This window comes from Periophthalmus magnuspinnatus, chromosome 19 (genome assembly GCF_009829125.3).
Source record: "Periophthalmus magnuspinnatus isolate fPerMag1 chromosome 19, fPerMag1.2.pri, whole genome shotgun sequence".
Lineage (NCBI taxonomy): Eukaryota > Metazoa > Chordata > Actinopteri > Gobiiformes > Gobiidae > Periophthalmus > Periophthalmus magnuspinnatus.
The window spans coordinates 9,459,412-9,484,172 of NC_047144.1; the positions used below are offsets into that span (position 1 = coordinate 9,459,412).

The 24,761-nt window shown below is 39.8% G+C and overlaps 1 protein-coding gene across 1 annotated transcript; it reads left to right on the forward strand.

Annotated features, from left to right (window-relative positions):
* Positions 1-1,350: 1,350 nt before the first annotated feature.
* Positions 1,351-24,686, forward strand: myo15b (myosin XVB). Its single transcript, XM_055229830.1, has 67 exons — positions 1,351-2,445; positions 3,245-3,394; positions 4,230-4,294; positions 4,367-4,370; positions 4,681-4,790; positions 4,894-4,971; positions 5,422-5,515; positions 5,755-5,858; positions 5,922-5,985; positions 6,232-6,345; positions 6,530-6,691; positions 7,017-7,130; positions 7,457-7,515; positions 7,604-7,727; positions 7,937-8,032; positions 8,188-8,319; positions 8,385-8,510; positions 8,666-8,743; positions 8,823-8,971; positions 9,164-9,209; positions 9,400-9,524; positions 9,845-9,959; positions 10,389-10,564; positions 10,741-10,834; positions 12,172-12,234; positions 12,546-12,603; positions 12,696-12,820; positions 13,127-13,222; positions 13,315-13,550; positions 13,625-13,794; positions 13,868-13,940; positions 14,098-14,274; positions 14,652-14,829; positions 15,450-15,534; positions 15,648-15,680; positions 15,774-15,836; positions 16,010-16,137; positions 16,215-16,496; positions 16,624-16,702; positions 16,871-16,996; positions 17,080-17,242; positions 17,335-17,446; positions 17,541-17,709; positions 17,741-17,812; positions 18,597-18,697; positions 18,926-18,985; positions 19,060-19,135; positions 19,244-19,362; positions 19,436-19,551; positions 19,661-19,802; positions 19,936-20,047; positions 20,173-20,527; positions 20,604-20,667; positions 20,838-20,910; positions 21,128-21,204; positions 21,279-21,355; positions 21,445-21,575; positions 21,703-21,740; positions 21,846-21,908; positions 21,984-22,061; positions 22,127-22,223; positions 22,433-22,581; positions 22,688-22,803; positions 22,959-23,089; positions 23,239-23,372; positions 23,444-23,584; positions 23,855-24,686. The coding sequence occupies exons 1-67, from the start codon at positions 1,351-1,353 to the stop codon at positions 23,936-23,938; spliced, it is 8,496 nt and encodes a 2,831-aa protein (XP_055085805.1). The 3' UTR covers positions 23,939-24,686.
* Positions 24,687-24,761: the final 75 nt, after the last annotated feature.

Genomic DNA, 24,761 nt, shown 5'->3' on the forward strand with positions numbered 1-24,761 from the left:
CTTTTTTATCATCTATTATGAAATGAGATGCTTTGTCTGCTAATAACCTGGAGCTGTGACTTGGCTGAAACCAGATCTCTCCTGAGCAAAGCTGCATCTTAGTTTCGTAGTCCAACAGGGTGTGGTGTGGACTTGTTATGAATTCAAAAACTCTCAACTAGTCTTTATCACTCTTGAAGTTGGTGATGTCATGTGCTAAATTACTAAATTATCCATCAGTTTCAGATAGATGATGAAAAATTAGGACCAGTGTCATAGCAATTAATAATATGAAACAAGAAGAGCTAAAAGTCCTCAAAATGTTTCCTGTAACAGAAAGCTGAAACCCATGAATACAGTGAAGTTACTACAGCTGCTAAAACCTTAAAATCATATATCTTCCATCCTCCCATCTAGGTTAGGCTTTTGAACACACGAAATCAGAGACACAAAGTAAACTGATGAGGCAACTTATATGTTTTACTATCATAATGATAAGTGTAAATTCTGCTTTGACTGCCTATAAGGAAATGGTTTCTAGTTTCTATCATGGCCCAGGAAAGCAAAGTTCTTTCTTTATATTTTAGGCCAAACCATTGAGCAGCAGTCTTCTCCTTTGCCTCCATCAGCAGCTTTTGCATTCACTCAGCCTGTGCCTCTCACCTTTCACTGCAGGTATTCAGCAGCTGCCCATGCGAACCACCACAATTTACTAAATTATTCAAAAAGCACTTTGTGTTTTATGAACGTGTGCATTCATACGTGACACTGGCTTTGGGTAAGGGGGTCATTGTATAAACCACACACACTTTTGGAGATACAGTGGTGTTGTGTGAGATGGGAAGGTATCATTCTGGAGGGATGTCAGCTCTTATTCTTAATCCAGTTCGTATCATTGACAGCAGGACTTAAAGACCATTCAGGGCACTTTGTGGCCCCCTGCTTTGCCTGGATTTCACTTGAGAGGCCAGGTAAGCCACACCAATACACCTCTTACCACTTTACCCCCAGGATCTTCCACAGCTGCTTTTAGGTCAAGATATCTTTTCATTACTGCTTGCTTAGATATGGACACTGCTTTCATTTAATAAAATTATTCCAATTAAATGTTGATTTTTATTTATTTATTTATTTTTGCTTTCCAAAGAACATTAGGGAGACAGTTACATATTTGGTTTGAGGTTGAGAATTTGTTGGAGAAGTATCTGATTATGTAATAATAATACCTTTTCCTTTTAGATTTTATTTTATGGAGTAAGTATGCCACTTGCTAAGTCTGCAAGTACGGTCCATGCATCGAAGAGGAAATCTGCAACAACAACAAAAGATCCCAAAAATGCAAGACCAAAAGAAAAAACGACTTTGCCAAAAATGGGTGAAACTAAAAGAGTGCATAAAAAGGATGAAGTTAAAAGAGGCCAGTCCAAACAAACTGCAAAGTCCACAGAGAAGGCAAACAGCAGCAAAAGTAAGACTAATGTAAGAGTTGCAGCGAAGTCCAGGGAGGCCAGCCAAAAGCCCCCCTCGAAAACGGTGAACAAGAGGAGGGACAATGAGTCTAAAGATGAGAGCGACAAGGCATCAGAGAGTAGTGAAGAAAGCTCAGAGGAGGCCACTGAATCGGATTCTGAAAAGCAAAAGGAGGAGGAGCACAGCAGTGAGCAGGACAGGTCTACCAGGTCTACCAGAAGTGAGGAGAGCGAGCACAAGCGTCATCAGGACATAAAACCTACAGACGAACAAGAATCTGAAACGAAAAGTGACTCAGATAGAGCTGCCAGCGAATCTGAAGAGGAACAAAGCCCAGAACCTTTAAATAAACAACAAAATCAACAAGATGGAGACAGTTTGGAATCTGATAGCACAGATGGAAGTGATGAAGAACTAACCAAGAAACCTGTCGCTAGATCACGCAGAAAAACTGGACAAAGTAAAGCTTCGAAGCAAGTGCAAGGCAAAAAGATGTTTAGGAAAAACAAGGGTGACAAGGAGGCGGAAAAACAAGAAAAACGTTTGGCAAAAGCAGAGAGGCAAAGACTGGAGAAGGAGGCCAAGCAGAAGGCAAAAGAAGAGAAGAAAAATCTAAAAATTCTCAAAAAGCAAGAAAAATCCAAGAGTAAAAAACAAGCTCCTGGGGGTCGGTCAAAAAAAACTGAACCTACAAAGAAGACCGTTCATGAGAATAGCACAGATAACCCCAGTGAGGAAGAAGAGGATGAGGAGGAGATGACAGAGCCAAATCTATCCACAGCCATTAAGGCTCAAGACCAATTGAAGCTGCTGAAAAACAAAAGTAAAGACTTACAAACACTTCTGGAGTCTGAAGGGAAAGGTGAAGACCAAAAGAAGGGAGGTCCAGACCAGAGTTTTCTCATGAAGAAGGCTCAGATGAAGGCACTGCAGAAGAAAACCCACATGATACTGAACAAATCCAAGCAAGGAGAGGACCTGTCTCAACCTAAAGGTGTAAATGGGGACAGTGAAACTAGCAAAATCACAAAACAAATAATATCAGGGAAAAAAGGCATGACGACACTTCACAAAATGTCCGGTTGGATTCAGAAGAAAATGCACAGAGGTTGTAATTTGAGGAAAAAGATTTCAGTTTGGGCAAAAGCTATTGGGCTGTCTCGCTGGCTCTCGGTTCAGACAGGAAAAACGCAACCAAAGTAAACCTAGAAGTAACTTGTTTAAACTAGAATGGCTGTCAAAGTTGCCGGCAAAACAACTTTTGCCAGTAAGAAAAGGAAAGCTTCGGAGAACCCTTGCTGAAGGGGTCATTAGGCTTAGAGGAGCATGCACTTCATCAGGAGACAAAGAACTAGAGGCAAAATTTGCAGTTTGTTTTACCAAGAATGAACAAAATCAACAGCTCCAAACCCAAGACCACTGAGGGAACATCTACAACATCTGGGTCTAATGAAGGAACATCTATCAATGGAGAGTCCAAACCTCCAAAACCAGGTGCCCGGCTTGTCCTTCAGTCAAACCTGACCTTACCCTCCTCAAATCCCTCAAGAAAACACTGCCAGCAGGTATTGAGTGCTGTGGAGGATAGGACAGAGAGAGAGTTTAGAGATTCACCGGGCACATCAGAAGTTTCTGAAAATGCCACAAAAAGGTAGCTATCGCAAACCTGAAAGACAGTGGTATTTTACAATCAACCAGAGCAAAAATGGGCCCCTCTTCCAGTACCATACCTGCAAGAAGCCTTGAAACTGTTCCTACTCAATCTGAAGCTACTCCATGCTTTCAAATGAATCAGGCGGGACTGAGAGTAGCAAACGTGCGATCCTTGTACGAAGAGGAGACAGACAGGGAAGTGGCTGAGCTCATGGGGAACAGAGGGCTGTACACCATCATCCAGCCAGACATGCACTGGGCGGAAAATCCCTGCATGAGTGGAGACCCTCAGGTACCCTATAGGAACATATACAATTGTTATCATTAAAGGTGTACTATGTAACTTTTCTGGTGAGTGTCCAGCACCTACTTGTCCCTATGGAGATGTCATATCTTTGCCTGAAATGTTCCACAGTATAATATTGAACAAATCTTTCTGCAAGTAGATAAGCAGGTGATGCAGCAAGGCCATTAAGAGTCGAATTTTTGAAGAACACTAACACAAAAAATGAATACATTCAGGATAGACAACTTTAATGCACTATTGTGGGACATTCAGGAAGCAATAACATCTCCATGGAGACAAGCAAGTGACAAATCCAGTTATATTGTGCACTTTTGAGTAAATTGTATTATTACAGAAATAATAATTAGTTTGTTTTAGAACTGGTTTGCGGGCTGAGAATCTGCTGCGCCCCATCAGACAGTGGAGAAACTGACCCGATGGACAGTGTATGAAGACGAGAGACAGGCTAAGACGACTGTGCCCGACAAAGGCAGGGGTCTGTGGGAGTCTGAGACCCCACTCAAGAAATGCTGGAGGCACCGACTGCTCAAGCACACAGGTAGGTATATTGTTGTCCTTTTTACTTAATCACATCATTAAAAAAGACATATTATGCAATTTGTAAGTAAGCTAACGATTAGAAAACATTGGGTTTCCCTCACAAATTTTAAAGCTCACTTTTTAAGACTCCTGTAAATAATCTTAGTACATCAAATAGCATTAGCAAATAGCAATAGCATATTAGAGTTAAATTGCTGTTTTCTAGTTAAACAGGGGCAATAGACATGTGACATGTGATGTCCTATAATATGGCTTATCTTGTTTTTCTTTTGTATCAAAGGTGGTGCTGCCGGGTAGTAACAGGCTTGTGGAGGTGGATGAGCTGGAGGATCTGTCCCAGTTAGAGTAAATGTTCACTTAAAGTAATGCAATTTCACAAGTCTTACAATAAAATATATCCTTTTGTATTGATTTTAGAGAAGTGAGTGAGAGCTCTATGTTACTAAATCTGAGAAAGAGATTTCAACGGGACAGTATTTATGTAAGTTTTACTCATATTGTTCTGGCTGAGGTACAAATTGATCCAAAATGAATAACTGTATATAGAGCCTTAGGGGTATCACAATGTTTTATTTGGTGATTGGGAAACCTTTCCAGTAGTATTTAACTTTTTTAGATTAGCGTTAAAATCAAATCAATTTTATTGTGTCTGGTTAATGATTTAATCTGTGACATAATATCAAACTACAGCTACCAAGACCATTACAAAACATTGTTGTGTATATTCTTAGACCTACATTGGAAACATGTTGCTGTCCATTAACCCTTTCAAGCCTCTTAACATCTACACGGAGGAGCTGCGGTTGAGATACCAGGGCCAGGAACAGCACAGGAACCCTCCGTAAACACACATGCACACTTCAACACACACACACACACAAGTCTTATCTGTCCAGTGGAAGTGCTGTTTCCTGCCCCTGAAATGCCTGCTCTTTGTCTCGTTATAGTCATGTGTATGCTGTAGCAGACGCAGCTTATAAACACTCCCAGGTTTCCTCACAAGAACATTGCATCATTGTCAGGTAGTCCCTTATTTTTCTGTATTGGTATAGTATTAAAGTACATATATAGCTCATTGTTGTTCAATATTGACCGTATCTTACTAAATCACAGTAAAATACCTATTTACTTACTGTTCAAATCTACAGCAGCAGATTTTTATTCACATTATTTTATTTTTGAAAAGATTGACCCAAGTAGGTAAAAGGGCCATTGACAAGAATAAGGTGTAGGTGCAAACTGAAATTTTCTGAGCTCTCAAACCTCAAATGCATCAATTAAAACACAATTGTAAGTAAGAAATAAATAAGAAAATGATATGGGGGAGACATTATAACATGATTAAATGCTCATTAAAGCTGATTTTGTTATGTTTCCTTTAAGATGCTTTACTACCCAATGTAGAACTTTGTCATATACATTTTTTTAATAGCTTTCTTCTAATATATAAACATTATATTTTTAATTTCTAGTGGACAGAGTGGATCTGGCAAGACTGAAGCTACCAAGCTGATTGTGCACTACCTCAGTTGCATGTACGAGGAGGGAAATGGCACTTTGCGGCAGGTGAATTCTGTTCAGTTAATTAACACTTTATTTGTCCTAAATTGGAAATTTAGATGCAAATAAAACAAATAACATATCTTCTAGATGATGGATAGACTGCAAAAATGAATTGCAATATTATTCTCTGCAGTTCTCATAAATGGATGGTTTGAGTAATGCTAAAAAAGTCATTGATAACAGACATCACACACAATTTTGATCACATTGATCTTTGCCTCCTTTCTTTATAACATAAACAGCCCATGGAGGTCTTTCATATCCTGGAAAGCTTTGGAAATGCCAAAACCATCCTCAACAACAACTCAAGTCGCTTTGGTAAATACCTGCACATACACATCCTGCGGTGAGTAACCAGTATAACAGCTACTCACTTGGACTGGCCCCTAAGCTCTCATCTGGTTTACAGGGGGTCTGTTGTTGGAACCTCTCTCTCCCAGTATCTCCTCGAGAAGTCGAGAGTGGTATTCCAGGTAAGATTTATTGCAAACTACTTGCCACATTTTTTTTTTTTTTTTTTTTTCAGTAAAATATTATTGAACAAATACAAAATAGACCAGTTTGAACATTCTGGGCAAAACACGAAGGACGTCATCCAGGATTCTCATAATTTACTGATTCATAATTTAGCACTGGGTTTGGCCAATCATCATATCTAAATGTGAAGTTACCCATAAGCCATTTAAAGTGGTTATGAAAGGATTGTGTATGTGCACCAGGCCAGCGAGGAGAGGAACTTCCATGTGTTCTATGAGATGTTGGCTGGAATGAACGAATGGGACAAAGAGGAACTGTATCTACAAGGAGCTGAGACCTACTACTACCTCAACCAGGTCTAAAACTTTGATGTTTTATTGCTACAGTTACCGTGATTTAATTGGCAATAGAACAACATGTTGATAGCTATGTGACCCATTTGGCAAACAAATTTATTTATTTATTTATTTTTTACAGCACATCACAATTGTTCATGTTAACTATTCAAATTGATTTTGCTGATCATTTTATCCTCCTCAGGGTGGCGCCTGTGAGCTGAAGGGAAAGCAAGATAAACAGGACTTCCTGTTTTTGGTTCAATGTTTTGAAACCATTGGTCTGCACCCAGATCAGATCAGTACAGTGTGGGCCATCCTGTCATCCATTCTGCAGCTGGGCAACATCTGCTTCAGCTCCTACGAGGTTAGCCATGGCATGTGCTGGAGTGCCACTAAGCTTTGACCCTCTGTTACCCCATGTTCAGTTCATTTATCATTTTTACAGCTTATAATAAACATACTTTTAGCAGATATAACTATTTCAATACATGTCAACTGTAATTACCCAACAACAGTGACAAATGTTACAATTTCTCTAGTAGATTTATAAAATTATGAAATTCAGTTTTCTGAATGATGAAGTTAATGTGACCAAAATTATTCTTTCATTAGCTATACAACTGTGTGCAGTTGCTTCATAGTTTAACATTCCAGATATATAGGATTTTCCTGATGGAGTTCTGTTTTAGAGCGAGTCGTTGGAGGTGGCCCGGATCTTCAGCCAGTGTGAGGCCAGGAGGGTGGGCTCCCTGCTGCAGGTCTCTTCTGATGCCCTCCAAACTGTCATCACACACCGAGTCACTGTCAGTACCAATTAATGCATTAGACCACTTAGAGTAACCTGGTTATAACTGGAGTTTATAAAATGTCAGTAAATGTATTCATTATGCTGGATCCAGAGTTACCATATCCATCCATCTATCTTAACCCATTGTCTCTTTGGAATAAGGTAATATTTATGGCACAATAAGACTCACTGTATAATAACTGCACTGCAAGTATCACATCCTTTTGAACTGGTTAAGTTCAACACAATTTATGTTAAATATTGAGGTTTAGGTCAAACTATGTAAAAGAAGCGTCAGGCATCTTTGTGGGCCTTTGAGCTGACAGCTTCTTTCATTTTCAGGAAACCACTTATGATAGAATCTACTGCCCTCTTTCTGTGGAAAGTGCCATTGAATCCAGGTAACGTTCAACCCCTGTAATATATAACGTTCACCTGATTTCTTTTTTGCAGTTGTAAAGTGTAAAATTATGTGCTATTTTTCTGTAGAGATGCCATTGCCAAAGCCTTGTACTCGGTGCTGTTTCACTGGCTGCTGGAACAGATCAACGATTGGCTGAGTCCTGCAGAGATGGACAGCACAGTGGGCGTTGTGGACATTTATGGTTTTGAGGTTCGCGTTTGGGTACATTTTACATGGTCATATTGTGGATGGAAAATTTTTGGTTAATTAGGCAATGTTTTTACTACTTAAGTAGCTCACTGTGTGCTACTTTAGCACTAATAAATGTATAAAGCAAAGTAAAAACAACAGAGTATAAAGTGTACAGTAACAAACAAATTTATATTGTATTATAACTGAATTAATGTGGGTTTGTACAGGACTTGGCAGTGAATAGCTTTGAGCAGCTTTGTATAAACTTTGCCAACGAACAACTCCAGCACTTTGTCAACAAGGCCGTCCTCACTCAGGAACAGGTTTGTTCCACTTTATGCAAGACTTTTAATGCAAAGATGACAGTTGCACCTGAAAGAAAGCTCAACTGATTGTGATGAAATTTACAAAAATGCACATTCCCTAACATTATAGTGTATTTTATCTTACCTGTCTTTCTGGGCTTGGGCTGTTGCAGGAAGAATACCATACAGAGCAGATTCAGTGGTATCCAATGCCTCTCAAAAACTCAACTTCCTGCGTAGATCTCATCTCCTCTCGCCCTCATGGCATTCTCCGCATCCTGGATGACCAAACCTGCCTGCCCCAGGTTTGTGAACACATTACAGGTGTGTTTGTGGTCCTGATTAAACTCAGCTGATGTGTTTTTTTTAGGCTACGGACCACACTTTCCTTCAGAAATGCCACTATCACCATGGGAACAACCCATTCTATGCCAAGCCCAAGAGCCCCATGCCTGTGTTCACAGTGTATCACTACGCCGGAGCTGTGACCTACCAGGTGGGGAAACAACATAATTAAACAAACTAAATGCTTTCTTTATTTCAAGAAATTTAAGATGGGTATTTTATTTTTGTCAAAAGCATGATGATTAAAGATTACATAGTATAATTCTTGTTTGAGTTATAGAGAAAGTTCTGTTTGCATGTTTTCAGGTTCAAAATTTCCTGAATAAAAACCATGATCAGTTCCGAACAGAGGTCTTGGAGCTTTTTGCCAAAAGTCGGCTGAACGTAAACAGACTTTATTTCAAAGAAGTGACCGTTTATCCAGAGAGGGTGGTGAGTGAGTGACTATATCCACTTGTCTCAGATGGTGTCCGAGCTCTTCAGGAAGGTCCATGAGGGGTACATCCAGCAGAGGGAGCTGGGCTGGAGGAGTAAGGGCCTCCGCCAGCAGCCCACCACTGCAGCCTCCCACTTCCTTCAGTCACTTAGTGAACTCACACAACGTCTCGAAAGGTACAGCACCTTATGACACAGGGTTTTTTATATGTATGTGTATATATATATATATATATATATATATATATATATATATATATATATATATATATATATATATATATATATATATATATATATATATTATTGGATACATTCAAAACATTATACTGCAGAATTGTGTGGATGTGACATTGTGTTGTGTTACAGATGCAAAACCACCTTTATCCGCTGTCTCAAACCAAACTATGTGAAGGTCAGTATTCATGGATTACGTAAAACTGTGAATACATTTTATTCATTTTAATATATATATATATATATATATATATATATATATATATATATATATATATATATATATATATATATATATATATATATATATATATATATATATATATATATATATATATATATATAATTCTAATTTCTCAAAATTCTAGCTTCCAGGGATATTTGACTTGAACTACATGTCAGCTCAGCTCAGACACGCTGGGATCCTGGAAACCATCCACATCCGAAAAGAGGGCTATCCCATACGGATTCAGTACTCCCACTTCATGCAGAGGTACAAACACTCCTAATAGATCAGTTATGGGTTAATTTGGGTGTTATTATGATTTGATTGTGGTTTGTGTAATGTTTTTTTATAGATAAAGGGTAAAGCAATGTGTGGAGCAAAGCTATATGAAGAGTGTAGCAGTGCAGTACGTGCAGTGCAAGTGCTAAACTCGAATGCACTGACATACAGTATAGTTTCTTTCACACACAATAGTAGTAATGGTTATGTGATACATAATAGGCATACACTTGTGTCTCTCAGGCATTTTGGTCTTTTGCAGAATCTTTGATGCTTTATAGTGAATGTGACATAGCGCTGTGTTGCAGATATGGGGTGTTGCTGAACCTACGGGACAGTCAAGGCTCAGACAGGGAGCAGACTGTGGCTCTGCTGAACTCAAATGGAGCAGAGGCAGGACAGTATCAGCTTGGACTCACCAAGGTAAAAAGAGAAAACACACACACAGTTCACATGTAAAACTAATAACTATACCTTAAACAAGCCTTAATAAACCTGAAACAAGGTTTAATTCTTAATGAAGAAATAGTTTGTTAAGGATGATTCAGGCTTACTAACAGCTTAATTAATACCCTAACTCCTAACCCTCCTAATTAAGTACTAAGCCTGAAACATTCTTAACTATTTGTGTTATTAGATCTTAAAATCTAATTTTCCTCACTTCCCTGCAGATCCATATAGTAGTTTGCTCCTCAGTGATGATTTTGGGAATATTTGCTTTCAAATAGCTTTGATACTGCCAATGATGTCAATTCATCAATCTGCATTTTTTACATTCTCAAAGTAGCAATATAAGTGGTTGATTTCCTTTTGCATGGGGGATTTATTGCAAATACTAATGTGTGCACTCAGCTTTTCCTGAAGGAGCGTCTGTACCAGCTGCTGGAGGACAAGTGGAGCAGCACTCAGACTTGGGCAGCCATCACTATTCAGAGGAACATCAGGGGCTTCCTGTGCAGGAGGAACTTTCGCTTCTTCAAACAGAAAGCCATCGTCATTCAGAGCCACATCCGTGGACACCAGGCCAGGTGCGCATTGCACACCTGAACACAACCATCTTATGACCAAAGCAGAGACATGCCAGGCTTGGGTTCAGTTTGACTTCTGTTGTAAAAGCTGAAACTGGATCAGAGGAGTTCTGTGAACTGCCCTCAGGCTGTAACCCAACCAGCGCTGATCTAACACTGCCCTCTATCACCTGTAGGAAGTACTACAAGAGGCTGAGGCAGACCATTACTCAGTTCTGGGCTGCAATAATGATCACCAGGAACACCATCAAACAGCACCACTGGAGGAAGGTTTGAGTGGCACACATAGATCCCACTCTCACACCACGCTGACCCACCCACAGCACTCATGTTACTAAGAAACGCAGTGTTTGCACCTTTTATTGGGCTATAAACCTGAACCAATATCACATCATCATGTAAGGAGAGATTAAGCTAGTAAGACATTCAGATTTAATAAAACCTTCTAACAAGGTCATTATAAAAGCCTAGTTCAGTGGAGTCAGGAGACACATTTGATGGCTCTTTTCTGTCTAGTTATTTTACATATTTAATCACTTTTATACTATCACTTAAACATTCAATAATATTTAACTTCTATATTATTACTATCTGTAAACATACTCTTATCTCACCTGACGCATGCGTCCCGTACACACCTTTCCGTTTTGGACTTCACCCTCTCTTAAGTGAAACATGAAGCAGTGTATCTTTCTTCCACCTCCGGAGCCACTCTGACCCTGTGGCTGCTCTACTCTGACAGGTAGGCCGTCTGGTTCACCTCTCTATTTCTTTCTATCTATAAAATAGTTTCTCTGCCCTCACATTATGACTTTAAAGGGTTTGACACAGTTTAAATAATAGAAAACATTCAGTAACAGGTCAGTGTCGGGTAACGGGCTAGTCAGTAGATATTCCCTGTAACCTCACTGTATATATGGGTGACATCTATATATGTTTCATTTAAATATAGATTCCAAATGCTTAATTAAAGGGGTTATATAATGCTATAATATTACAATTATCATAGTTCATCCAGAAAAATATTGTTGTTGTGTTGTGAAAATCTAAAAATGTTTTAAATAGATACTTTTGCCACATATAAACAAATGAAGAGAACAGAACAGTCTGTAGATTTACTATATACTTTCTAAATTCATTTTAATAAAAAATATTAAAATAAAAAAATAACAGCACTATACTTCCTTGTTTCTGTTTTGGATAGATTAATTGAACTGGGCACTATACAGAGGGCTTTTTAATTGGTCAGAGGGAACCAAGCTTTGTGATTATTTTAAAACTAAAGAATAAATAATTGTCACATATAATACGTATTTTTATGACGGAACATAATCTACCCCAACAAACATGTACTGTACCTAATAATGAAATAACCATTTGAGACATGTTGTAAACCCTGTGATAAATTAATAGTGTTGGACTTTTGGAGCCATTGAAGGGGGCAGGGCCTGCTAAGGGTGTGGACTATTTAACACTAGTACCTAAGAATAACTCAGATCTGGACTTAAGAAATAATCAGCAGTGACGGCGCAAATGGTTCAACCTGGTCTTAGAAATGGTGAATAAAGACTGACAGTTCGCTCTGTTGGTTACACCTGTGTTTTCAGGATTTCCAAGAGAAGAAAAAAACAAAGGCGGTGACCAAGGCAAAGTCTATCCTCCCAAGTATGGTAAGAGATATCTATGCCCTTGACATTTTCATAATTAACAAAAGATAATATTGGGATTTATTTTTATTGAAAAAATAATTAATACTTTAAGTGGGTAAGAATTTTTTTTTATAAACCATCTTTCACAGATAAAAATCACAAAGTGCTTTACAGAGTGCAATAATAAAATCCAACATGATTTTACCAAAATAATTTATGGTAAAATGCTTACATTTATAGCAATAGCTCCCTGAAAGTTTTTTTTTTCCATGAAGCTTTCTTGGTGATGTTTGGAGAAAGAAAGAGACGAGTGTTGTTCTGTTGTTGTGTAGGATGTGGGGCTGTTGGAGATCCCAGCCGAGCTTTCTGCCAGACTCCAGGCCGGACCAGGTTAACATATTTCTAAACCATCATTCGAGACATTCAGTGCAGTATATTATTTTCTTATTACTTGCATTATTTTTAAAATTTGTTGGGTATAGGACGGGTCCAGGGGTCTGAGGTCACTGTAGTGGCCTCCCCACAGGTTAGGTCTGAACACAGGCTCAGCCTTCCTTCAGATATCGACCGTTATCCATTCTCTCGGTATGCCAAGACCTTATTAAAGGTAAGTGTAAGAGAGTCAATCATCGATTTCCATTATGTTTTTATCTCTTCACTGTTGATTATTAACATACTTATTTTGCTTCATATGCAGTTATTTGGTTTACTTGGTAATTTCACTCATTATTATTATGATTATTATGACAAAGCCTTTAAAAGACAATAATAACTTTTATAGACTCATCATTGTGCTTGCCTCTACTAAACCATTATTTAATCCAGTTCTGTTCTGTGCTTTGTACCAATGCATTTGTCTTGTATTCATTTCATCCAACTGAAATTGTATGTCTTTTTGTGTTGTGTCTGTCAGGACACATGGTGCCAGCCTCAGGGTCTCCCGCTCCAGAGACCACTCACTCCTTTGGGGCAAGACGATGCCAGAAGTGCCCTGGACCTGAACAAACTGGTACTGGGGGCGGTTACAATATCATCAGTACTTTCTGCCCTCTGTCTCGATATTCTCTGTGATTTACGCTGTTTACCCTGTGATTTCCTCAGATCCTTCGGTTCACTGGTGAGCAGGACATGAACTTTTGGCAGGAGCAGGTGTTGGGGAACTTCATTGTGGAGAAGTGCCAGAGCCGTCCAGCTTTAAGAGATGAGATCTTGGTTCAGTTGGTGTACCACACGTGGGAGCAGAACGACGAGCAGAGAGGGCTTAGGGGCTGGCTGCTCCTGGCCTGTTGCCTCAGTGCCTTCTCCCCTTCACCAGCGTTGGACAGGCCTCTGCTCAAGTATGTGTTACCTATATGCACATAAATAAAATTATTAATTGACCAAATTAATTATTGATTTTTTCACTCTTCAGATATGTCTCTGATCAGGCTCCAGACCAGTACTGTTCTCTGTGCCAACATAAACTGCTGACATCACTACAGCTGCCCCCTCCCAGTGCCCGAATCTACCCCCCCACACAACTGGAGTGGACCTCCAACCAGAAGAGGAGTGGCATGCTGCTGGAAGTCCATACCTTCAACGGTCACTCCATACACCCACAACACAGCAATCATAAAAAAATGTCACCATTTGACAATTAAGATCTCTCCTCCAGATGAGAAAATGACAGCAGAAGTGGACTCCTGGACCACGGGGGAGCAGCTGTCTTCATGGCTTCTCCATTTCAGGTCATTGAACTCAAACGCTCTTTTTTCCTTAATAGCATTATCATCTCACAGCATTACTTGATTAGATATTTGTGATATTTGGCGCTATTGTCTATTTCCTTGCATTCCCAAACCCAATTCTTAATTTATTCCCTGTAATTTTCATTGTGTCCCATAGAGGGGTAACGGAGGCGCTTCAGGGCTGGTCAGTCTCACTCTTTGCAGACGAAGCCTGGACAGATCTGGCGGGCTCCGACTTTGTCATGGATCTTCTGGCTGGAGCGGAGGCAGAAGTGCCACTCCCCCCTGGGACCCCCTCGTCACAGTCGGACTACCTCTTCACTCATGGAGACAGGTGCCAACCACAGACTATTAAATTCACATTTTACACATTTTGTAGTTCTTTTGGTGATGGTGTGAGTTACAGCTATGCCTTCAGTTTAGTCTGCTAATAAAAAAGTGGTTAGAAAGTTTCTAAAAAAGACAATTACTCATATTGTGAATTATAGATTAGGGTATTATATGACTTTAGTCTAATTTGGGTAAAACATTTCTTTTAGGGTGCATTCACACTTGTCACTATTTGCGCTCAGTTTATTCCTGATGCAGACTTGGTTTGGTCCTGTTTTACTCATATTTTAGCCCTTGTCTAGTTCAGGTTTGCTTTTGGGTTGAAGTTTGAATACACCCCATATTTCTAGTCTGAAGTCTGACAGCCTTTGTTCTACCCAGGACTGCCTCTTCAGATCTGGATGGATTTATCCCCCCAGCTCCTCTCATGCAAGCCCCTGAGCTCCCATCACCAGAAGCAAACCCCTGGAGAAGAGACTATCCACAGGAAGGTCGTGGTCGGCAGATGGATGCCTATGTTGACAACTTGTTTGAGCCAGTGCTGGATAATGGGCCTCCGGTTAGTCATGACCACAATTTGTGTAGTATGTACTTTAAGCACACTAAATGAAAGAAGACACACCTTCACTCAAAGAAATGAAAATTCCAAACAGAAAATCTACAAATATTGATCAAGTTTACGCCCTCATCGTGAAGTTAATGGTTGGCTGAAATTCACTGTAGAGCCCAGGGAACTTAGGCATCTAGCATATTGATTAATGTATAACGTTTTCCTTCTAACAACTAACAGTTTATTTATATAATAATTAATTAATACTAGTTTGTCAAAATACAGTAGCATGAATAATTCTGTAGGACTTTTTACAACTTGTATATACACTTTAAGGTTTTTAAGTTGTCTGATTGTCTCAGTCTAGAAATAGACCAGGATGAACTGCTCTGCCACCTCATACCACCTCATATAAAAAAGAATTCTGAAGTACATTATCCCATTAGAGAAAAAGTAACTATTTATCAACATCAAATCATTAGTTACATGTATAACTATATTTAGGTGTTTTCTACCACGATGCAGTTGCCATTAATGGCCTCTTTGAATTCATAAATTAGTGTTTGTCAGTGTGTTACTGAATCTCACTGCTGTGCTCTCCAATGGAGCTGATTTCTGTCTGTGTGTAGGATGCAGAGCGAGTGGCCCTGCTAAACCGCAGAATGAGAGGAGCAGGAGGAGTCGGACAAATGCGCAATGGATTTTATGGAGCAGGTATGAAAAGTTTCTCACTCAATATTTGGATTATTAGATCATATAAATAGCATAGCACACTAAGTATGGTAGTAGTACATATTAACAGTTGACTCAATTTAACTATCTTTCAGGTGTACCTATGTCAATGCCTACTTATCCAATGGGTAAGTATTTTGTGTGTTGTCAATAAGGGTCAATGGTTGTCTGTATGTGGGATATTAGTGCTTATTATGTTCTGTATTTTTATGTCATTTCAGGAGCACCAATGGCTCCCTCCATGCCTCTCTATGGTACCAACCCTATGATGCCATCCATGCCAGGTGACCCCCACACCAGTGTCTGCTCATAGTGCCACCATTTTAAAAATTCAGTTCTTAAACCCTAGTATTTACTGCGTCTTATCTTCTTTCAGATGCTTTAAGTTAATGTTCATTCATTAAGGTTAACCTTGTTCATGAACTCAAAAGTATAAATCGCCCTCACTGTGTTTTAGCCATGATGATGCCGCAGAGCCCGGTGATGAACCCAGCAATGAACCCGATGATGGGCCCCTCCATGGCGGACCCCATGCAGATGGCAGCCACTCAACAGGCCCTCATCAACCAACAGGCTGTTCTTATGGTGCGGTGACTGTTGTTCTCATATTGTACAATGTGAGTGAAATACATTTAATCTCCATTGTCCTGTGTTTGGAGCAGGCCCAGCAGATGACTATGCAGGCCATGACTCTGTCCCAGCAGCAGGAGCAACAGAGGAAACAGCAGCGCCAAAGAGGGCTGAGGGAGGAGAGAGAAGAGAGAGAAGAGCGAGAAGAGAGGGAGGAGAGAGAAGAGGAGGAGAGGAGGAGGAGAAGACGTTCCCAACACAGACCCAAAGAGCGCTCCAGATCACCATCTCCACCGCGCCCACCTCCATCTCCCCCTAAAAATAAAACCACACCCCTCAAACGCAACACCAGTGTCAGGAAGCCTGAGCCAGAGGTACCATATTTTCTCTCAGAGTAGTTATATATATTGTAAATGGAGGTAAAAGTAAAACAATATAAAATGTAATTGTAACAAGTTTTTATGAATTAGTAAACTGATTGGTATTTTGTTTCATTTGCAGCCAGAGAGAGAAGTGGACTTACCAGACCCTGAAGACCTACAGTCAGTTCAGGACAAGTTGGAGTTCTTTGAGAAGATTGGTAATTACACCATTTCCACCCAGAGACTCCTCAGAAGACTATATAATTGTGTTAATTATTATTTGGTTTCATCAAAGTCTTAGCCATCTTGTCAAGACAATTCAACCCTATTAAACCCATTGATGAGTTAGTTTTCTGTATTTTTATTGTAATTCTGATTCATTTTAGGAGAGGCCACCTCTGTGAAGCAGCATCCGGTGTCACGCCCCTCTTCCTCCTCTCCCCCGGTGAGACAACATCGTTCTCCACCTCGGCCCAGTCCCTCTCCTCCCCCTGTTAAACCCAAACCTAAAGGTGGGCTAAGTAACAACAAATTACTGTTTATATCTATTTAAAGGTAAAAACTACTTATTTGTTATTTTTCTCATTTGTCACAGCGAAGAGCCCAAAGCCTGTTCCTGCCAAAGAAGACACCACCCCCAAACCAAGCCCTGTCCCTCTGACCCAACCACGCCCTGAACCCACCTCAAACATCAGAGAAATCATCAAACAGTACAACAGCCGTCCTTCTCCTGATGCAGTGTCCATTCAGCCTGCGAGGTTAGTTTCAGGAAATATAGTATCTAACAATGTAGTAGGAACATCAGTTCACTTTTATTTTTTCAATATTAAATGTAAAACTGTTTTTATAGACCTAGTAAAAAACAGTTTGTGAAGAAGACTGACCCTAAACAGGAGGCTCTGGACAAATTGAAAAATGCATCCCCAGTGGAGCAACAAAAGGTGAGGGACATCAAAAACTATGCTCCAATATTGTTCAAAAACACCCTTATTCGATCACCTTTGATTCATAGAAACAGTGGACGCCACTTGCCTCCTCCTGTCAAGACCTAAACAGGCCCCACCTCGTCCCAAGACCCCCTCACCACCACGTTCCCCTGTGTCCACAAGGGGACGCAGAGCGATTTCTAACAACATGAGGCAGAAACAGCGCCCTTTGGAAGAGCTGTTCAATTCCCAGCGCTCAAAGCAGAAACCTCCTCCTCCAACTCCCCCGAAGCTCCTCCCCCTCCTCCTGTAGCTCCTCCCCCTCCACCTCCCCTCCACCTCAGCCCACACCTGTTTCCCAGAGCATCCCGGATCCCCCGGAATCAGCTGCGCCCACTCTCAGTAAGGAGGTTTTTAGCTTCCATGTGCTTTCTTTGATCTTTACTTTTAAAACAGATTTGAACTTTACATTTGCTATATTTTTCACGGCCAGTGTATAGCAATGGATTAGGAACTGTAGAGAATGCTACATATGCCATGTACACAGTTGCAAAAAAAAAGATTAGTTAGTGTTTAGCCCCACTTTAAACTGATGGTACCATACTATTAGGGCTTGGTGATATGGCAAAAATCAATCCTTCTCTCATCCTTTTAACTGATCAAGATGTTTAATTCCATTTTTATTTATTTCATATTAAACAAACAAAAGTGTAAACAGCACATGAAAATTCCAATCCAGTGCAATTTTACACAGACAAAATGCTATTTTCCAATTTCCAATCTCTGCTCCTTACAATGTTCTTTTTCGGCAAGAAGAGAAGCTGGTAGATGAAAGGGAGTTGACAGGGTGGACAAAAGGGTCTGTTGTCCTGGGCTTCCAGAATTGGAACCTCTGCCTATTAATTTATATTAGGATGCCCATGTGAGCCTTCTTTCCCCATAATTTCTGTTGAAGGGTATGAGTAGACGTATTGATTAAAAAAAAACATCTTAACATTCACAATTTAAAACTATTTAATCCCAGATTTATTTTGCAGCCCAAGATAATACTTTCATTAACATTATCTGGCCAAAAATACTCAATATCTTATTATATCTAATATACTAGTTGATACAGAATTTGAGTATAGTAAGACTTTACCAGCTATTTATTTATTACTTCTGACATATTGTTTCTGAATTGAAGTTGAAGATGATGAAGGCTTTTCCTCTGGGTTACATCGTTTCCTCCCTCAGAGCTACCTTTCCTACTCCAAACTGCCGGGCAAGTTTTTCCTACGTAAAGAGGTGACTACACACGCTTAATACATAAGACATCTACAGCACCGTAGAAATTCACTTGTATGGACTGCACTTCATAAACAATGAATTACTCTACTTTGGACATTGTGATGCTTTGACAATGACTGTATTAACATTTAGATAATGCAGATAACCCTTCACTCTCACATTCGCTCACATACAGAGGCTGATGTTGTACTTATTGTGCTTATCGTTAATCAACTTTCTTTTCAGGTGTTTTATCCCAAAGAACTGTTTAACCGGGCCTATATCCTCAATCTGCTGTGTGAACAGGTTAGTACATAGGACTTCACCTTTGTTTATTCAACTTGATGAATATTTCTAATAACATCTGTCGTGTCATTTAGATCATGAGAGACACATATTCAGACAGCTGCCTGCGAATCAGCCGAGAGGAGAGGAGGAAGATGAAAGATCTACTTGGTGAGAAACAATTTCTTCTTATTACACTACACATTTACACTGTGCTTTAGCTGTTTAAGCATTAAATAAAGAGGCTACAGGTTTCAACTAATCATCTAATCATGCTAGCCAACTTCAATGTCGGCACAACAATAAGCACCATCCAGGATGACTTCATGAAGAAGAGAATTGTCATTGCGGCTCGGGACAACTGGGAGAACTACTTCAGCAGACTATTTCCTGTCAAGGTAAATGGGCATTTGTATAATATGACAGGAACGAAACCTGAATATTAAACTTTGAGTAAACTGTGATGTGTAGGTGGACAGTCAAGAAGCTCAGATTTTAGGGGTGACCCATCGAGGGATCCGCCTCCTCAAAGTGGTCCGTGCCTCGGGAATTAACCCCAAACACCTCCGACTTCTTCGCAGCTACAGGTATCAGCCATGTCATGCACATTAGCAGGAGATGGATTTGTGGTGTTTTCAGCAATAATTGGTTACATTGCTACCTTTATTTTAGTTTTTGTTTTGTTTATGGGTATAGTTTTGCAGAGATGATGTCTGTAGAGCTCACAGGTGCAGACAAAGTGGAGGTGGAGCTGAAAAGTGAGAAAATGGTGCTTCAGTCCAACAGGGCTCCTCAAATCTATGCCATGATCAAACTCTTTCTACATGAACTCATCCAGGTCAGTGTGCTACTATTAATCTATTCCAGTCCGGTTTAATGTGGTCTACTGCAGTCTGGGCTGTGTTATAATAAATAAATAAATATATATATATAATATATAGTAATATCTCTTCACAACATCGTTCCCACAGGGCTCAGGTCACGTGGTGGCACTAAAGAGTCACATGACAGATGACAAAAGCATGCTCAGCTTCACCAGAGGAGATGTCATCAGACTGCAGGCAGTAGAGGGACTTCAGACAGGTATGTTCCTAATGACTGTATCACTGTATTAAATGCTGTTAAACATAGAAATGCTTATTTTGTAAAGCTTTCACATTTTTAAATAAAGTGTAACTTAGTTTCTTTAACTGTCCTATGTTCATCAGGCTGGATGTTTGGTTCCACCGGAGGGCGCTCTGGTTTGTTCCCAGTTGAACTCACTCAGCCTTCTGCTGCGCCGGACTATCATGGTCTGCACCTGGACCGAAGAGATGAGAGGAGGAAGAGCATGAGGAGCTTGAGGCCTCCCCCAGGGCCCACACCACAAGGGCCCATACCACAGGGGCCCATGTCACAGAGGCCTCCTCAGCAGAGACAATCTCCATTGGGACCGCCTTCTGACAGCAGAGAGCCTTCTATCCACAACTCAGTTCAGGGTTGGGGTCAGAACTCTCCACGAAGTTCTGTCCAGGGACAGGAGGCCTACTCTCCTATGGCTGAGTTTGCCATGAAATACTTCCGGTGAGATCACGTCTGTAAAATGTACAGGATTACAAAGATCCTCAGTGCTAACTTGTGCCATGTCTTGTTTTAAAAGCACTGGAACAGAAGGCTTGCCACTCACTGGGAGGAGCTTTTCTGAGGCTGTCAAATATACTAATGTAAGGATTGTGCACTATGGTAGTATGTTAGTAGCCTACCTAGAGGACCAGAACAGGTCTAATAACAAGAGAAGGATTAACAGAGAACCAGTCAAGTATTATTTTTGCTAATATAGAGTGATATGATTTCACAAGATTGCTGTACTATCATTATGTATGTTGGTTTGCAGGTGCCTCTGCAGGAGTCTCTCATTCTTTACAATGACCAAGAGTTAAACCAGCAGTCGCTAGAGTGCTTCTGCAGTGAGTTTGTTGTTTCTTTGTTCCTTTCATGCTATTATTTAATTTCTAAAATACATTATATTCGCAACTCCACTGTCTCAGAATGGCTCTCATTTAGCAACATTGTGGTGAGAATAGGGTATATTTGGGTGTAGTTATAAACCATCTTTGTGTCTTATACTTTTTACAGTATTTTCCTATAAAGAGCAATAATTTTATCAGTATTGTGCTCCTCCAGGCCTGCTGCAGTTCATGGGAGACACACCTCTTCCTAAAGACAGCAGCCAAACCAACTGCCTGCACCACATCTTACTGGTGAGTGAGCATTGGCACCTTTTCTGATCTGATATCCATCTATTCAAACTCTTCTCTTTTTCCACTATGCTCAGCTGGGGAAGGAAAATGAACTTCTGAGAGATGAAATCTTCTGCCAAATTGTGAAGCAAATCACAGACAACCCTAATAAGTAAGTGATCTTTTAGTTGTTTATGTTTTTACATACAATATCATACATTTAATAATATAATAAAAAGGATGAAACAAATCTTTGTTTAGGTCCAGCTGCACATCAGGCTGGAGGATGCTCAACCTCTGCACAGGCTTCTTCTCCTGCTCTGGGACGCTCCAGCCATACCTCTGCCACCACCTAGAGTTACTTGCCTGCAACCCTCACAACCCTTACCAGGGTAAATTTACTCACTTTCTTAAATCATGTCAAATATTGTTTTTATATGTGTTTATGTGTTTGGATGGTTAGCAGTTATGGCTAACCCATAATTAATGTTTTCATAACTTTATTATACTGAAGACCAGTAAGAGGCTTCCAAGGTGTGATCAGTGATTTTGAAAGTGTCAAACATTGATCTTTTAGATTTTTTTTATCTTTCTATTGTTCTTTATCAGTATTCTTTCATTTGTCTTTCAGAGTTGGCCTCTGTATGCCTTGAAACCTGCAGCGCTCCCTCTCTTTTGGAGGCCGTCGGACCATTCCTTCTGAAATAGAAATGGAAGCTCTCATGGCAAGTGCACCTGACCCTTCAACTTTTCCTGAAGTCTACAAACATATAATAAGAGTGTTGTGTTTGACTCTGTAGGCAGGAAAAAGCTCTCGGCGAATTGGCATCAAGCTTCCAGGAGAAGTGGAGTTCCCCATGAAAATCCGCAGCTTCAACGTAAGATTGTACAAATGTGTCTTTCTAAGTCTGTTTATGTGTCTCATAAATATTGCACATTTTAGATGGTTATAGACGTCGTGAGTGATCTCTGCAGTGAGATGGCCATTATAGACCCAGCTGAAGTGAATGAGTTTGCTATCATTGCCAACCGAGATAAAGGTACAAGTCGCTTTTGCTTCCATAAATATTTCAAATCATAACCTGTTTTTACAAATTAACATAAACAATGCAAGAAGTAAGAGTAATAGTATCGAGTGTAGGTCCTTGTGTATGGGGCCATTCTCTCTAGGTCAGTATTTGCTAGTAAGGAGGACACAAGTGGATAGGTAGACAGTGGCACTCAATCTACAACATTGTGTGTGTGGCAGATGGCGTGGCGAGACCCCTCCACCCTGAAGAATACATCTTTGACTTCCTCCTTGACGATCTCTCCATTAGTCTATCCCTGAGGAGGCTCATCTGGAGGACCCCTCTGTCCTTCAACAATGACCTGTATATCACCTTCCACTACCAGCAGGTACAATTGGTTCTCCTCTGTCCACACTCACTCCCAGGGTGTACTCCCCTGTACACAGTGGCCATCAGTGGATACTGTAAATGTCTATGTACACTCTGTATTGCAGTTGTTGGAGCAGTACCTGAAACAGCAGATGCCTCTGGGCTCTGGAGGGGTACAGCAGATGGCAGAACTGGCTGCTCTGCAGAGATTAGCCGATGAGTTCCACAGTGCTCCATCACTGTGAGTCACAAGTTTGACTTCATTCTGCTTTTGGTGTTTTTGTTTAAACCCTCCTAGCACTATGGAAATCTCTTGCAAGAAAAAAACATTGTTAACCACTGTTTGTGTAAGAATTCATCAGGACTCTATATTTTCTTGATATTCACCTCTGTCAGAGCGGAGCTGAGGCAGTATTTGCCCTCCCACGAGGCTGGGGGACATCTGGAGGAAATCCTCTCTCTCTGTATGAGGCAGATGTCACAACTGCAGGGTCTCAGTCCTCAGGAAGCCAAGATCCAGTTCATCGGTAGGTTTTGTTGCTGTACTGTTTTACATTTGATCTAATTATTATAGTGTAACTAAAAGGTAAATATTTACATTGTGAATAAATCATGATTGCATAGTACATAATTAATTTCCACTCTCTACAGACTGATCTTGTTTATGTTTTTATAGACTTTATGATTTCTCAGCCCCTGTTTGGCTCCAGCCTGTTCTGGGCTGAGAAGGTGAGCCAGCGTGGTGTTCCCTCTCCCTGTATCATCAGCATCAGTCAGGATGGAGTGAAGCTCATTCATCCCAAAACCCAGGTACTCCCAATAAGACACTTCTCAATAAAACATCATATTTTGAGTATTAATGTCTTGTATGTCATGAACAGGAGCAAGTGTTCCACATCACCCTAGAGGACATACAGGCCATGCGGACTGTTCGCCCAAAGAAGCTGGGCAAAGTTCCAGGAGTGGAGATTGATTATGGAAATCCAGTCCGGCCAAAGAAATTCTCAGTTCAAACCAAGCAGGTACTGTCCTGTAGTGGTAAGACAGTGGATTAGTGTGAGAACATTTTAGTGATGCTCGAGGATGATAATAATAATAATAATAATAATAATAATAATAATAATAATAATAATAATAATAATAATAAAGTGTAAACTGATTATTAGTAAATCAATAATTTAAATGTGTCAGATTTCATTATAGGAACAGTTCCATTGTATTGCAGGTTATTTTTGTTTAAGATTTTTGTTGCATTATATTTTGATAATCATAATGTATTTTCTCTATCCTAGGCTAAGGAGCTGTGCCACATCCTGGCCCTGGTGATTAAAGAGCTGGTGCATCCTCCAGTCAGCAGCTCTGTCTCCAACCACTAGCTTATGCCAAAGCATAGTATTCAAGGACTTCTGTGAATCTGATATTAATCATTTATTGTTTACATTTTGCACGATTATGAAAATAAATAATACCAAACTAATTTTTATAGAAAATCAAACTTGAGATCAAACCAATACACCAAATATGTCATTATCTATGTCTGTATCACTGAATATTTAATTGTAATTTGAAAACAATTGTCTTATTAATTATGTAATATAAATGATGACACTTTGCATTCAATTTAATTTTTGTAAAAAATGTTTAAAAACTTGATCTACAGTAGTTATTTATATTGTATTGACTCAGTGATATGATGAGGTTATATATGAAGTTGTTCAAAAACCAAAAGGGTACATTTATTTAGTAAAATTAATGCTCAAATACATTAGAGAAAAATAAACCACAAACGCACAAAAAGACCAGATTTAACACTAAATAACACCTACATAAATGTGGCGGCACTTTAATTGCCAGTGATCCCAAGTAAGTCTGGTGTTTTTTTGTTGTTGTTTTTTTTTTACTCAGTTCTGTATGCGGCAGGTGTTAGGTAGGGTTGTCCATATTGTATGCTTCCTAATCACTGTCTAGATACTTCTATGAATGGTCTGTGGTTAATTCTGTGCACAGAAGTACTACATACATAATCTTATATTTCTAGGGAAGAAGTCAAGCTCATGGGCCATTGTTTTCACTTGCTATATTTTCATAATTCACTTGCTATATTTTCATAATTCTCATCAATAAATTGTCATAAAATAAAAAAGCATCTTAAGCGTTGTGTGCTCGGAATTGTTTAACAGAAAATTGCCCCAGACATCT

What these genes read in the sequence shown, in the direction of transcription:
- myo15b (XM_055229830.1), top strand. Translation starts at nt 1,351, where the DNA reads ATGGGTGAAACTAAAAGAGTGCATAAAAAGGATGAAGTTAAAAGAGGC. An exon ending in TTGCCAAAAGTCGGCTGAAC is followed by an intron (nt 8,744 to 8,822) that starts GTAAACAGACTT and finishes CACTTGTCTCAG; the next exon opens with ATGGTGTCCGAGCTCTTCAG. An exon ending in TGCTGGATAATGGGCCTCCG is followed by an intron (nt 14,830 to 15,449) that starts GTTAGTCATGAC and finishes GTCTGTGTGTAG; the next exon opens with GATGCAGAGCGAGTGGCCCT.